Source organism: Callorhinchus milii, unplaced genomic scaffold, assembly GCF_018977255.1.
Source record: "Callorhinchus milii isolate IMCB2004 unplaced genomic scaffold, IMCB_Cmil_1.0 Scaffold16, whole genome shotgun sequence".
Lineage (NCBI taxonomy): Eukaryota > Metazoa > Chordata > Chondrichthyes > Chimaeriformes > Callorhinchidae > Callorhinchus > Callorhinchus milii.
This window is the reverse complement of record NW_024704757.1, coordinates 7,249,900-7,264,805: the sequence shown is the minus strand read 5'-3', so window position 1 is coordinate 7,264,805 and position 14,906 is coordinate 7,249,900. Positions and strand designations below refer to the sequence as shown.

The 14,906-nt window shown below is 50.0% G+C and overlaps 1 protein-coding gene across 2 annotated transcripts in view; it reads right to left on the bottom strand.

The window, feature by feature from the left end:
- The window catches only part of pdpk1a (3-phosphoinositide dependent protein kinase 1a), a 41,666-nt gene that overhangs the window by 931 nt on the left and 25,829 nt on the right, over positions 1-14,906 (bottom strand). Inside the window, exons 2-14 of one of the 2 annotated variants that reach the window (XM_007905810.2) lie at positions 12,634-12,924; positions 11,221-11,263; positions 10,140-10,277; positions 9,554-9,698; positions 8,296-8,393; positions 7,588-7,663; positions 6,662-6,730; positions 5,587-5,683; positions 4,919-5,092; positions 4,398-4,615; positions 4,032-4,089; positions 3,312-3,464; positions 2,311-2,906 (exon numbers count right to left, since the gene is read on the bottom strand). In XM_007905810.2, the coding sequence (XP_007904001.1) occupies positions 2,808-2,906; positions 3,312-3,464; positions 4,032-4,089; positions 4,398-4,615; positions 4,919-5,092; positions 5,587-5,683; positions 6,662-6,730; positions 7,588-7,663; positions 8,296-8,393; positions 9,554-9,698; positions 10,140-10,277; positions 11,221-11,263; positions 12,634-12,924 (1,659 nt within the window). In that variant the 3' untranslated portion in view covers positions 2,311-2,807. Of the gene's footprint in view, positions 1-2,310; positions 2,907-3,311; positions 3,465-4,031; positions 4,090-4,397; positions 4,616-4,918; positions 5,093-5,586; positions 5,684-6,661; positions 6,731-7,587; positions 7,664-8,295; positions 8,394-9,553; positions 9,699-10,139; positions 10,278-11,220; positions 11,264-12,633; positions 12,925-14,906 lie in introns of those variants that run through there. The other variant, XM_042341053.1, reaches the window with a different exon arrangement.

Below are 14,906 nucleotides of genomic sequence, written 5' to 3'. Positions count from 1 at the left end.
GGTGATGTGCTGTGTGAGGGCAGGAAGCTGAGCCACATGGTGACTGGGCAGGAGGAAAGGGCTTGTGGCCAGTGCCCCGCTTTGAGCTGTCACTGTAACTGGTGGTCGAGAACCATGTGCGAGCTGGAGACTGCCGGGTTAGTGTAAGCGTTCAGGCAGCCCCGAGACACGTCGACCAGCCGGGGAAATGATCCGCTCGGCCTTCACCAGGCTGCAAACGCCTGCCTCTGCCCAGCACTCACCGGCCCCCGACAGACAAACTGAGGCAAACCCAGGGGAGGCGCACAGTCGATCGCTCCTCCGTCAATAAAAGGACGCCCAGCCAGAGAGCCCACACACCGGCGATCGATTTACAGAACTTCTCTAACACCTGACACTGGACACTGAATAGAGATACACATAGACTTCACAAGAGAAGCGATTTACTGCCAACCTGCACTAATTCTGTTCCCTTACCAATATACCCTGTGATCTCTTCAGTGTATTGCTCAATTAATCTACTGGCCGTGAATTTACCCCCCACCCCCCCAGGAAGCCCCCCACCCCCACCGGAGAGGTATAAACCCCATCTCTTTGACCAAACACAAATTATCTTCAACAGGAGGCAGCAGCACTGAGCATGTCCAGGTCAGCGGGTTAGAGATGCCGCTCGACTCTCAATCATAAACAATCTGAACATCAGTGATTTCGAGAGAACCTAATCTGTATACAACCCCCACCCACCACCCCCCTCACATACACACACACACAGAGGCCACTCCCTACAGGGGTGCGGAATAATGGCAGCCCAGGTCAGTCAATGTTTCATTTACTTGAAGCAGAACGATCCTCAGTGTCAATCAGAGAACCCCTCAGCCCATTGTAGATATTTGGTGCCAATTCAATGCTCCTCTCCACACCCCACCACAATCCAGCCCATGTTCAGATCAGGCTGCACGGAATTTGTATCCTGGTCCCACAGGTGATGTGTCACTCACTGACTGGTGGCCCAGTCCCCTGGGGGAAACCCTCTTGTGTAAGTGGCCAGTCCCCTCACCCCACCCCCCACCCACCCCGTGCTGCCATTGCTAATCGGTGTGTCTTGACAGCGAGGGTTGATGAGCTATTTACAGCCCACCCCCCAACCCTGCAGGCACACACTTCAGCAAGAGGGGGGGGCAAGTGACTGAGAACAGACTGTTGCCCCCAACACCCCCCCACTCCCGAGACACACACACCCAAGGGCTGAGATCAGTGACTGAGCACAGAGTTGGGGACTGATAACTGTTACTGCCTGCTCTACATGTCATTACCTCCTGGGCCACTGGGTGGAGACACTCCCAATCTTATTGGGTTCCATAGACCCATGAACCACCACTGATGGCAAAATCTGAAACAAAACACTCAGCAGGTCAGGCAGCATCTATGGAGAGAAGGGATCTGTAGAGAGAAGGACCCGGAAGGGTCCTTGCATTCAAATCCCTTCTCTCCATAGATGCTGCCTGACCTGATGAGTGTTCCCAGCGACTTACTGATACTGGGAGGGCTGGAACTTAAGATAGATCCCCCCCACCCCTCCACAGCCTTCTCTCTGGGGCCCAGCACCTCACCACAAGCCATTGATAGTCTCTTGTGTTGTGGCTCTTAATGTTGTTTAACATTAAAAAGCCACCGATCCAGACACCACCCACCTTAAGACACAACAAACCCGGGAATACTGGGAAGCAGATCTCGGAGATAGTCTGACCCACCAATCAGTCCTGCCCCCCTCTCCTCCCTGTGTAAAGTGGACAAGTGGCATAGAGCAAAGGCAACCCTGCCACTTCCCCCCCGCTGGGGAGCCTCACACTCAACACTCACGCATACTCACAGACCCCCAATGTACCTCAAGCGTATACATCTGAGCCAAGAGCCCCTGGGACCTGGCTCCTGAAGGAATGCTCGGGATGTCTGACATTTAATCTCACCATCTTGGGCTGTCTAATTCCCCCGCCCACCCATCGCCCCCACTCTCCGGGCCTGGCCCCGGCTACTCCCCTCGTCTTCGCAGGGAGAGGTCACGGCTCCGGAAACACTGTGGCACGGACGCGGAGTTGGTCTGGAACGTTCCACATCGGCAGCAGCTCATTCCGAGGGATACGGAGTTTAATCTGCGCTCAGTCGCACTCCAGCTATTCCCCGTTTACTCGGACAGGAGAAGGGGGACTGGATCGGGGAGTGTGGGGGGAGAGGGCGGGGAGGGGTTGCACGTGCTCGCAAATGAGCACCTGTGTACGTACACACTACTGTAAACCTGCTGTCAGCGCAACTGAAGGGAAGCCACTCGGGGTGTCATGGCGATGGCAAAGAGGCTCTTAAATAACTTAACACAGAAACTTGCAGACACTCCGCTCCTCCCCCGGCGGTGACAGCGAGCGGGGACGTGGGGAAATGGAATGGGTTGTTTGTGAGCGTGAAGGAGAGGGATGGGTCACTGGGAAGCCCTGCTTGGAGTTGGGGCTTCCCAAGCCTCCAACGCACGCAGGTGAGTGGGGGTGGGGTGGGTGCAGAAGCCTCAACAAAAAGCAGAGAGCCGGGGGCAAAGCCTGGATTACACTCGTGTTCATCTGGAGAGGAGGAAAAATAAAACAGCTTGGAGCTTTCCCTCTGCTCCCATATCGCAGGTCATTTGTTGTGGGAGGAGTGAGGGGAGGGGCCGTGTGGGCCAGGGGAAGGGCCGTGTGGGCCAGGGGAGGGAGGTCTCTTGTTGCCGCGCCACAGCGAGATGGCTGGCCAGTCCAGGGCGGCGGGGCAGAGGCCTGGCTGCCGATGCTGGACGCGGCATGGCTCTACACGCTCTGGTATTGCCGTCGCCAAACCTCCTGGATCTTCCGGCACCATTTGTGGGCGTTGCCGCTGGGATCCATTAAGTAATATGTCCGGTTAGGCTGAAGGCACAAGGCAGGAGATAGCCACAGTTAGTGTCCTTCGCACACACCCTCTGACTCACAACCACACCCAGGCTTGGCCACAACAAGGCTCCCTTCTCACACCCACGAACCCACCCCTCCCGCCCACACTTCAACTCCATCCTGTGCTGGGGCTCGCTCCCCCACTGGAGCTCTCTACTCTAACCCCCATTCCCTGCTCACTCTCTCCCCATCGTGTGTGCGCTGGGGCTCGCTCCCCCACTGGAGCTCTCTACTCTAACCCCCATTTCCTGCTCACTCTCTCCCCATCGTGTCTGTGCTGGGGATCGCTCCCCCACTGGAGCTCTCTACTCTAACCCCATTCCCTGCTCTCTCTCCCCCTTTAGCCTTTAACATTGCCCGGTTTGTAATGCTGGGACTTACTGTATGAACAAAAAAGGTTTTGAAATTCTTGGGCTCTGGGCGCAGTTCCTGGGACCAGGGAATCTCGCCTTTCAGGACCTTGTTGACGGGATCCACGTAGTAGAGGTGAGGTCCCTCGGTGAGCAGTAGCTGCCGACGCCGGGCAAAGAGGCCCTAGGAACAGAAACACAGTCACAGCCCTGGGGGAGGGGAACGCACGGCCACGCGCTTCGGGGCTGGGCCGAGAGCCGGGGTTGGGGAGCAGAAGCTCCTGTTCCCTCTTAAACATTAAGATATACCGGCTCCAGCTCTAATGCTTTTAACAAGAGTTTAACCTTGAAATTAAAGATTTAAAGAAGTAAATTACAGTTAATTGAATCATCGGTAAATTAAGCAATTAACTCAATCAACAGGTACTTAGAAAGAATAAATTTGCAAAAAAATGAGGAAAGAGCAGGGGAGTGGGTAGCTTTCCAAAGAGCTGGCACAGGCACGATGGGCTGAATGCCCTCTTTCTACGAGTTGAATCATTAACCGAGTAATTAATATTGAATCATTTGTTAATCAAATTAAAAGTGTAATTAGTGCTTTCATTTAAAACTTTGACATGCACACACTGAGTCAGAGAAAAGAGAGAGAGAGGGGCACAGACACAGTCAGAGAAAGACACACTACGCAGATTTATCACAGATATTTACCCCCCCACACCCTCCCGACCGGGGACAGTTAGCAGTCACGTACCTTTCTTTTATCAACTGGCCCCATCTTCAGAATTAAATTGTTTTCTACAAACTGGTGCCTTGAAAAGAAAAGTCCTCAGTTACCAGCGACTCTTGAGTGTGTAACAGACAGCAGCAGCTAATGGCCACTTCATTTGGAGATAACTTTTCAGATTTCAGGTCACAATCCCATAGAACCAGTGTTTCCTCTTTCTATAATAAGGCAGGGTTAGACTGCCTGCTCCAACTGGTTGTTTGTCTACTCCAGATTGTAAACAAACACGCAGGGAGTGTGTGAGGATGAAGGAGGGAGAGTGGTGTGTGCGAGGCCGAAGTGAGAGACGGAGTGTGTGAGGACGGAGGGAAAGAGGGAGGCTGAAGCCCCTACCACGGGTTTCTGTTGGCCTGCTTTTCCAGCAGTAGCCTCTTGTCCTCCTCTGTGAACTGCAGGTCCAGCTCGAAAGAGTTGTCGTTCAGGTCGTGGATGTACTGCTCGATGTTGCTGTCCGAGCGCTGGGGGGGGCTGGGCTCTGGGGGCGACGGCGACTGTGTGGAGATCGAGGGGGCCACTTGCATACAACCAAACTGGCTGAGAAGATCATCGTACTGCAGGGAGGGAGAGAGAGGGAGACGTCAGCTCTGGTCAGATGGTGGAAGCAGAAAGTGTTGTTTGTTTCCAGAACAAATGAGACAGATTTCTGTTGGGGAATAATATCTGGGCAGACAGTATATAGTTTGGGACACAACCTGTTAAGCAACTGCCAGGATCGTGGAATGTGAACTGGATGGACCTTGCTCTTCTTTCGCCAGAAAATTCTTATGTTCTTACTGGAACACAAACTCCCGCCCAAAGCCTTGCCCCGGGAGGACCTCACAGCGACCAGAGCAACACGCTCTGGGGGCACTCACATTGCCATAGCAATCCTCGTCGTCCTCGGACATGGCTGGCAGGTAAGCGGTGAGCTTGGGAGGCGTCTGGAGGTGAAGATTCTCCCAGGATATTGCCTCGAAAAATGGGTGAGCTTTGAGGGGTGTGTAGCTCCCCATCTCTTCACAGCCCAGACGCTTCGTGAGCTCCAACACCTGGAATTGGAGGGGCGTGGGGGGGGAAGAGGGAGCAGATGGTGAAGGGAGGAGGTGAAAGGAGGGGGGAAGGCAGGGAGGGAGTGGGGAAGAGTTTAGTCCAGAATTAACGTCAAGCTGATACAAGTTCGTTATTTTTTAACAAGTGAAACAAATCCTCCCATTCGATTTCCCTCCCTCCTTCCCCAGTCGACATACCCCACCTCTCCTCCCCCCCACACCCCAGTGTGGGACAATCCCCCCACCCCCATCACCTGCCCTCATTGAATTACATAAAATCCTGGCTGACAATCCCACAGATAAAATCCACTTAAAATCTGCACATGGCTATCAGAGCAAAGTCACATCCTGACTATTTGTGGGACATTGCTGTGTGCAAACTGGCTGCCGGGTTTGCCTACATCACACAGATTCACTTTACAGTATAACTTGTAATAAGTATGGACTGGATGAGATGTAAGGTTGTGCCACGGCCCCCCACCCCAATGACTTACCAGAAGCTTCTTTACTAAATCTTTAGCTTTTGGAAAAAACTTCTCGGGGAATTCGTAATCCAACTTAATGATCTTTTGGAATATCAGATACTCGTTTCTGTGGGAAGAGAAGTGATCAGCAGGCGCTGAGGATACACATCCCGCTCAGCTGCGCAATGCCACCCCCGCCCTCGAACAGCACCCACACAGCCCACCTCATAATCCTATCTTCAACCCGGGCTGTAAGCCAGCTCTCCCCACCCCTGTCTTCAGCCAAGTGTGAAGCAGTGGATGACATCCCCTTGATGTGAGAGACTTTAGACAAGTGTCAAGGAACATATTATATATATATTATATATATATATATATAGGAACAGCAGGAGGCCATTCAGGGGGGGGGAATTGTGATTTGGGGGAGGTGGGGGGCGAGTTGTGAGGGAGAGGGTAAGAGGTAAAATGTCACCCCTCTGGGAGAGGAGAGAAAATATTGATGGAAAAATGGTGTGAAATAACTGCCAGTAACTGAGCAGCTCATCACCGTCACCGGGTTAGACTGTAACCAGCTGAAGAGGCCTGTGACCTGCTCGTCATTCCTGAGGGGCTAGAAACAAACAAGTGATGAAGGTCAGGGCACTTCCTGCTGCTCCACTAATTGAAGGATTCAGTGAAGATGTCAGAGATTCCGGGCAGGACTGAGTGCTTGGAATCCACAGTGGGTCAGACAGGGCTGGGGCCTCACCGCCAGCTGTCTGTCTGTACCATGACTCTATCTGCCTCCCCCTTCTCCCCACTCGTCAGTTAGTTTGGTGTGAACGACACTGAGCTACAGACCAGGAAATTTCCAAGCTCTGTTCTCGGCCTGCACTGCGTCAGCTGGTCTCAGCCGGGGCAGGAGTTAGCTGCTCGCTGACCTCAGCCTCCAACCTGACAGAATCAGAGGCATTGACACTGCAGAGGCCTCCGGTCTGCCCTGGCTCACAGCTAAGCTGTTCCCTTCAGCCGGTCACTCTCCACTTTTAACGAGAAGCTCAGCCTTTTCCTGGAATTAAAATGCTGCCACAGGGAGCTGGGATGGGAACTCGGGATCAAGGCTTACCCAGCTCGGAATGGTGGCAGCCCAGCAACCAGTTGGTATATAATACAGCCAAGAGCCCAGAGGTCAGAACTGCAGGGCGACAAAACACACACACACAATGTTCATTAACAACAACACAAATGACATTTACACAGCACCTTTCACGTCGGGAGGATGTCCCAAGGCGCTGGACAGTGAAGGGTTTGCACCCGAGCTGGGGTTTGACATCGGAGGGGTGGAAGGCAGGGAGGGTTGGGAGGAGAGGGTGACTGTGGGATGGAGATCCAAAGGGTGGAATCTTTACAATTAATTCAAAAGAAATGTTACAATCAGCTGCCACGCTTTAGGAGTAAGTTGAGGTGGGGAACACGCTATGCCACAGGTCAAGTGAAGCATCTGCCCTATGCTATGGGCTGGGGGCGGGGTGTCAGGTGCTTTCTCACAGGAAGGGACAGGAATGAAGTGACTCAATTAGATGTTGGGCGTCTCCTGGTGGCCATAGCCACAACTCCCTTGTGACAGAGAGAGCTCTCTACCCCCCAACCCAGTGCTAGTGCTCGATCAGGGACGATCCCAGCAGAATCCCCCTCCCCAGACAATCACTCAACAAGCGCTGGGAGCAACGACTGCCTTTAAAAACCGTCAGGGACAGAATAAAGAGGGAATCCATCATAGCTTTCAAAAGTGAATCTATAACAAGAACTTGCATTTATATAGCGCCTCTCAGGATAGCGTCCCATTGCACTTAAACCTACAAGAGAGTATAGAGTGGGACTGAAGGCCCAGAGTTTACACAGGGAATGGGCCAAACAGCCTTTTACACTGTAAAAGGTCCCTCTGTGCCGGACTTGCTGATTCCTGCAGTACAGGAGCTGATGTGAACTCCCAGAGGAGTTGGACAGGATGGTGTGAGAGCGGAGAGACCAGGTCGCAGGGCATACCATTACCTTTTACAGGCAGATTGCTCAGTCAGCAGCTCAGGGGAGACGTACTGTGCCGTTCCCACAAAGGAATTTGCTCGTGCTGCAAAAATATAAACAAACAAGAGCCCATCAACCACAGCACCCACTGGGAGCCCTCGCTTGCCTGGCACTGACAGGGTTAACCCACGTCTTTACAGGGAGTGAGCTCCAAAAGCCAGCTCCGGCTGGGAATTTACCCCCCCACCCCACCACATCCATAATCTCCTCCAACCCGACTGTCCTGCCCTCCCTCACCTTACTGCAGGTTCCTCACTCCCCACTGTCAGCCCCCACCCCACCACCCACCCTCTGCAAATCACTCCCACCATCCCTGCACCGCATCAACTCCTGAGAATAAAAGGAGAATTTCCCTGAGAGCTGGCGAGGACAGGATGGCTATTTAGTGTAGTATGGCTTGGAAGAACCAAGGAAACTTTTCAATCTAAGGTTCCCAAAACTTTCCACTGTGTTGTAGGCTAATCCAAACAGAATTAATTGCTATCAACAATAGCTCCATTATTGTAGGAAGCGACTGCCAGGATGGTAAGAAGGCAAACCAGATGGTCTTCGGTCTTTTTTCCTCCAGCAATTCCTATGTTCCCGTGCTCTAAACTTCTCCGATGCCGGACTCTGGGTCTCTGGCTGGCTGTTCGTGGCTTGGAGAATGACTGGTCACTGAGAGTGGGCGCTCACCTTGTGTAGTATCTGAAGGCAATACTTTTGCTGTTCCAAAATCTGTGATCTGAATGTGCATGTCCTCACTGAGTAAAATATTCTCCGGTTTAAGGTCCCTGTAAGAGGTACAGCAGAAAAGGTTAGTTGCAGCTGCTGAGTCTATCCCTTTTGTGGCTAATGGTTCTGGTCCCTGTAATATAGTGGTTAAACCACAAGCCTTACAAGTGAGATGATCCAGGTTCAATTCATGGGCGGAGCAAAGCATAAGCAAGTTCCCTTACTCCACATGCCTCTGTTTACCTAGCAGTAAGTAGGAACCCAGTTGTTAATCGATTGGCGGATTGCTTTCTAGGAGTAATAATCCCTCCCCCCAAAAAAGACCACTCAATCTATGACTGTTTGTGGGACACTGTGTTTTGCCCAATCACTTTACAGTATATTCTGTGAAGTGTTTGAGAAGTCTCGACGATGTGATAAGGCGCTATATCAAACGCAAGGATTATTATCATACAGATGGACTGACTACACTGAGCGGCTGGGAATCTGCTCTTTGCTGTGGGGATTACAAAGGGTGAGAGCGAGGTGAGGGGAGGTGGGGCACCGGTCTGGGGAGGTGGAAAATGCCTCCAAAAAAATGATGTGGACATAAGACAATACAATAGCTTTCCTGTACAGTGAGCAAGCCACGGCCTACACACGACCTTTAAGGGGGAATTGTGGCGTAGGGGCAATGCTGACACCGGGATAAGTGGCGGAGTAATTTTCTTTAAAGAAACAGGCGGCCATTCATATAATTATACAGAGGGAAACCACACGGAAATAGGTCATTCAGCCCAACAAGTCCATGTGGTGTTTATCCTCCACCTCTCCCATTCCCCCCTCTACTATGCTTCCCTCTTTGTAGGATTGTGTATTCTTAAATATATTAAGGTATTTTGCTCCAGCTTCCAGCAGCAACTTCCACATTCTCACCATCCTCTTATGTGAAGAAGTTCCTCCTAAACTCCCTGTTGGCTCTTCCACTGGCTGTCATATTTATACCCTCTCGTTTTGGACTCACCAACCGGTGGAAACAGCCTACCAACAACTACCTTATCTGTTTCCCTTTTAAACACTGCTACCTACTCACAATCTCTGTGACGTTCTGCTTTGCACATTGCATGAGGTAGGACTGTGGGATCCCCACTTTATGGAGCTGCGACTGGGGCCGTGAGCCATTGACCTGATAATCAGCCCCTCTCACAAGCAGGACAGTAAAACCAGCTCTGATCCTTACCTGTGTATAATCCCGATCCCATGTAAGTATTCTAGTGCTGAGACGATCTCAGCAGAGTAAAATCGTGTGCAGTTCTCATCGAACGAGCCCTGCTTCCGAATGTATTTGAGCAGCTCTCCATTTTTAGCATAGCTGAGGCCAAAATCTGAATTCACGTTAAGGACCAAGGTCTGGTCTCCTGTACAGCACACAAACAGGTCCAGACAGAGCATTGAATACCCGCAATGGAAAAATCTCTCAGGATATCGGAGAGTATTGTTCTGGATGCACTTTATCTCATTTAGCATTTTATACACTTCCAGAAGATCCCTCTAGACACCTCTTGTCAAGACTGAAGAGCCTTAACTTGACATGACCTGACCAGAGCTGGACACAGTAGTGTTAGTGACCACAGCTGGACACAGTACTCCAGGTACACTCCAGGTAATTAGTGACCAGAAGTGTATACAGTATTCCAGATGTTAGTGAGCACAGCTGGACACAGTACTCAGGTGTGGATAGACCAGTTGTACAACCTGAGCACAAGCCGTGGGTATCTGAACTTGACGGATTTGGCCGAGTTTCCGGACAGGAACAGGAAGGATACAGAGCTTTTCATCATCCTGAAAGGTAAAGTAGAGTTTTACAAAGAAAGGCTGATCCAGCCGTGACATAATGTCCCGCTCTCTGGTCACGTATGGCACCTTGTTCTCCTTGATGATGTGTCGCTTCTCCAGGATTTTAACTACAGAGGAAAGAAAGCAGCACTTAGTGAGAGCGCCAACCCACAACGCCTCAGCTTAGAACAGGGTGGTTATATGGAGTCCTGTAGCTCAGTGGTTAGAGAGCTTGCCTCGCAAGCGAGAGGACCTAGGCTTGATTCCCGGGCAGGGCAAAACCTTAGGCAAGTTTCCTCACTCCACACTCCTCTGTTTACCTAGCAGTAAGCAGGAACCCAGTTGTTAGTCGATTGGTGAATTGCTTTCTGGGGTAATAAGCCCTTCAACAAAAAAAATGTGGTCACTCAATCCACGACTGTTTGTGAGACACTGCTGTCCGTAATTGGCTGCCGCATTTCGCCCACAAAATATACAGTCGCTCCACTTTGCAGTATATTCTGTGAATCGCTTTGAGAAGTCTCGAAGACGAGATAAGGCGCTATATCAATTGCAAGGATTATTATTATTAAAGGGGAGAGGAGTCACCCTTTTGGGGTCACATCTGTTCTCCCAGTGTTTCAATCCAGTCAATAACATCTTCACCTTGGCTAACACGAACAGCATTTAACCCTTTCTCTGAACAGGTTCCCACTACCAGCAGCCTCGTCATTGGTTAACAGCGTCATTAAAAGCCTAATCATTTGAAGCACTTTGAGACGTCTTGACGACACAAAAAGGTGCTTTATCAAATACAAGAATTCTTTACTATTATTGAAACCAGCTGTAATTCACTGTGTACACACACATTTTCACACAGGGCATAACGCACGTGTGGGCTGAGGGGTTACACACGGCTCCAATCTCGTCATGACGCTGGCACCTCAGGAGTGTGGGTAAAGTCAAGTACTTCGCTCTGCTGTGTGCTCTGCTGTGTACTGCTGCCAACACTGAACTGAACTCTAACCCCATTCTGGACATCTGATTAGAAACTGACCAGGGACTGAGGGGAGGAGGAACGCGGTCACTTACTGGCATATTCTTTCCCAGTGGTAATCTCACGCGCCAACACAACCTGCAAACAAACAGAGCCGGGGGTCAGCGAGACACCACACACACCAACATTTCACTGCAACAAATAAGTACTGTGTTAAATACACAGATCCTTTAATTATTAAAGCCAGCTGTAATTCCCTCTGTACACACGTGTTTTCACATGGGGCATAACACGCGTGTTGGCTGAGGGCTAACACATGGCACACAATACCCCAATGTGGGGAGTGACACTGGCATTTATCCCCAGATAAATTGGTCATTCACCTCATGGCTGTTTGTGGGAACCAGCTATATGCAAATTGGCTGCTGTGTTATTCTACAAATTCACAGTCCCTACACTTAATCATTTTCTGTGAAGTGCTTTGAGGCATTTCCATTATATAGGTGCTGGATCAAATACAAGGATTATCAGGATTATCTTGTAAATGTGTTTGTCTTCAAAACACATAGTCACTACACTTTCCAGTGAATCTTGAAGCGCTTTGAGACTGGAATCTTGCTGGAAAGAAAAGGTGCAATATCGAATGCAAGGATTATTATTTTCAGGCAATGACCAGTTGTTCTGGGTTGAGGGTTGGGGATTGAGTTTTAGTTGAAATCTGTGGAAAACGCTGGAGTAGATTTCTGGTTCATGATAACAACAACAAACAAAATAAATGACATTTGTTCAGCGCCTTTCACGTCGGGAGAACATCCCAAGCTGCTAGAACATGAAGGTGTCTGTGTAAAGTGCAGCTGAGGCCATGGTCTCTCAGTCTGACGGGCAGTGCACACAACCCCATGTGCATTAAATCCAAAATCCATTCAACTGGTCCAACCGCATTCTTAAAATTCTGTCCGGGTAATCAAACCTAAAGCGTGCATTCTTCCTGTGTCAGGCCAGACAGCCAGTGTCGGCAGGTTATTTGATTGGGGGAGGGGGAGGCATCGAGGAGGGAAGAGAGAATGAGATAGGCAGAAAGAGAGAGAGAGAGAGAGAGATAAAGCCAGACAAAGAATAAGTGAATGGAGAGAGAGACAAAAAGAGAGCAAATAGGGAAATTGGCTACTCAGGGAGGCAAACTGTGTCAGCAAATTCAAGAGGGAATTAAGTAGCTGTTTAGTGACAGAAGCGATTGAGGTTGGAGCGATGGAGGAGCATTTTGTTTTATTTTAGGATGCACCAAATGGATGCAATGGACTTTAGGGTCCAGTGCTTTAGAGCCCGAATATGGCAGCAGTCACAGCTCAGCACAAGCCCCCAAAGTGTGTACCTATTAAGTGCGAGCGAGCACGGATAACACAGGGGGAGGGAGGCTTGACAACAGAACACATCCACACAACTTGTTTGTTTAAGTCTGGCCTGGGCTGAAACGCTGTGAAACGCCATTAAGCCTGCGGCGTACTTACCGTGGAGAAAGAACCTTCGCCCAAGATCTTGCCAAACCTGAAGTCTTCGGGCCGTTTCTTCCGTGATTGTTGCGTGTGTGTGGCCGCCGGTTGCCTCGGCCCCGCGTGTGGTTGAGCCGGTGCCGCTGCCTGCGGTAACGAGCTGACGGCCGGCCTGGGCTGGGCCGCGCTGCTGTCCATGCTGGTGCCCGTGACGGCAGGCGGGGTGCTGGAGTCAGACTGAGTTCTCACCATGGGTGGAGAGGGGCGTGAGCAGAGCACCACACTGGATTGAATGGGAACAGCATCATACTGCAACATACAGAGAAAGTAAAATTAGACACATTTAGTCACTCTCGCCTCTCGATCAGAAGGTTGGAGGTTCAAGTCACTGACACTCCAGTGAAGTACTGTGGTTGGGGGGTGGGGGGGTGGTGGTGGTAGGACACGATTGCTGCATTGTTGGAGGTAGCATGTATTTTGGATGAGACATTAAACCCAGTTCCCACCTGCCCATTCAACGATATGTTAAACAACAACATATACATTTACACAGCGCCTTTCATGTCGGGAGGCTCTGGACAGGTTCTGTCCAAGGCTCTGGACAATCAGGGATTTGGACACGAGCTGGGGCTTGGGATCAGGAGGGGTGGAGGGCAGGAAGGGTAGGGGGTAGGAGGGTGACCAAAGGTGCGGTCAAAGAGGGCAAGTGGGGACACCTTTGAGCAAATACCGCTTCTAAGTTGTGGGTGCACACATACATACCATATACACATGCTAGAATTGTTTGTGATCTCCAAACACTGGCAGTGGAGATCACAGAAAAGCCAGAAGTCTTGATCGACTAAAACAAAACTGTTAGTGGCCGAAGATGCCGCAATACAATTGGAAAAGGAAGGGGAGTTTCAACACTGTGTCCCGGCCAACGATCCTCCAATTTATATCACCCGTTTGGACTTTGATGTCATAAAATGTCTGCCACGTTTGCCTATAGTCACTACACTTGCCAGGAATTGCTTGAAGCTCTTTGAGATTGGCAATGGATAAAGTGCAATAAGATGAATGGTTTTCAAACAAGTCTGTACAATGCAGAGTGCCTGGTGTAAAATCAGGGCTGCAGGATGGAGAGTATTCGTTGGTGTTAAAGTATTATCGATGTTTATAAAACCCATACCAGGCAACTCAGGAGAGTGACTCATAGTAAACCATCTCTCTGTCCTCTGGCACCCAGCTACAATGATGAGAGTAACCCATGGTAAACCCCCAACACACCAACATTTACTGGTAAAGAGCAGCTGTCTCTCCAGAACTGTAAACGTTACTCATTCACAGAGAGTAAGCGTCTGAACATTAAAACAATTGATGCAAATTTGCGGCAAATCTCTTGAATTCGATGCTAATTTGGAAACTTTTTTTTCCACTGTTCTTAAAAAGGGTTAAAAAACAGCTTGCAAATGAAGATCGAATAATAGAAGGTGCCACAACTCTGTCTCCATTTTAATTTTTAAGGCACCGACCGGTCTGAAGGTTGAAATCATGAGGGATTTGGGATTTGGGCTGGATCACCCGGAGGTAGGAGGCTATGGTATTGGACAGAAGTCTGAACCAGGTCATTTATGCTTCCCGCTCCGACCCAGCAGGTGTTAGGCAGTGCACAGAACAGCTGGTCTGCACTTCCTGGCTTGCCAAAAAGCACGACTGAGATTAAAAAGCGGACTGACTGAGGAAAAGCAGAAGCATAAGCCATTCAAAACAAGATCCCACAGTAGGGTCAGGCTTGGGTTAACGTTCGCTCCTCTTGCTCACTCACTCTCTGGCTTCAAAACACTCCTGAAACAGCAAACAGCAACAAAATTACATTTGTTGGTGCCTTTCACATTGGGAGGATGTCCCAAGGTGCTGACCCTCGCTGTCTGTGTTTGTGGTCAGTGCCTTCACCCACCCCACCCACCCGTTCTACCTCACTCAGTGATCCACAGCGTATCTGTAAGCTTGGAGACATTATCCCGTGTGAAAAGAACTGAATTCAGGCCAATAATCTATCCGGTGGATAAAACTGATCATTCGCTTACTTCATGGCTGTTTGTGGCACACTGGCAGATTGGCTGCTGGGTTTGTCTACAAAATACACAGTCACTATACAGTATATATATATATACACACACACATACACACACACATATGTGCTGCAAAGTACTTTGAGATGTTCAACAATGTGATAAAGCCCTTTTTTAATTGGAAGGATAATATTTATTATTATAATTTCACTTCTCGGCTCCCATGGAGAGCTGATG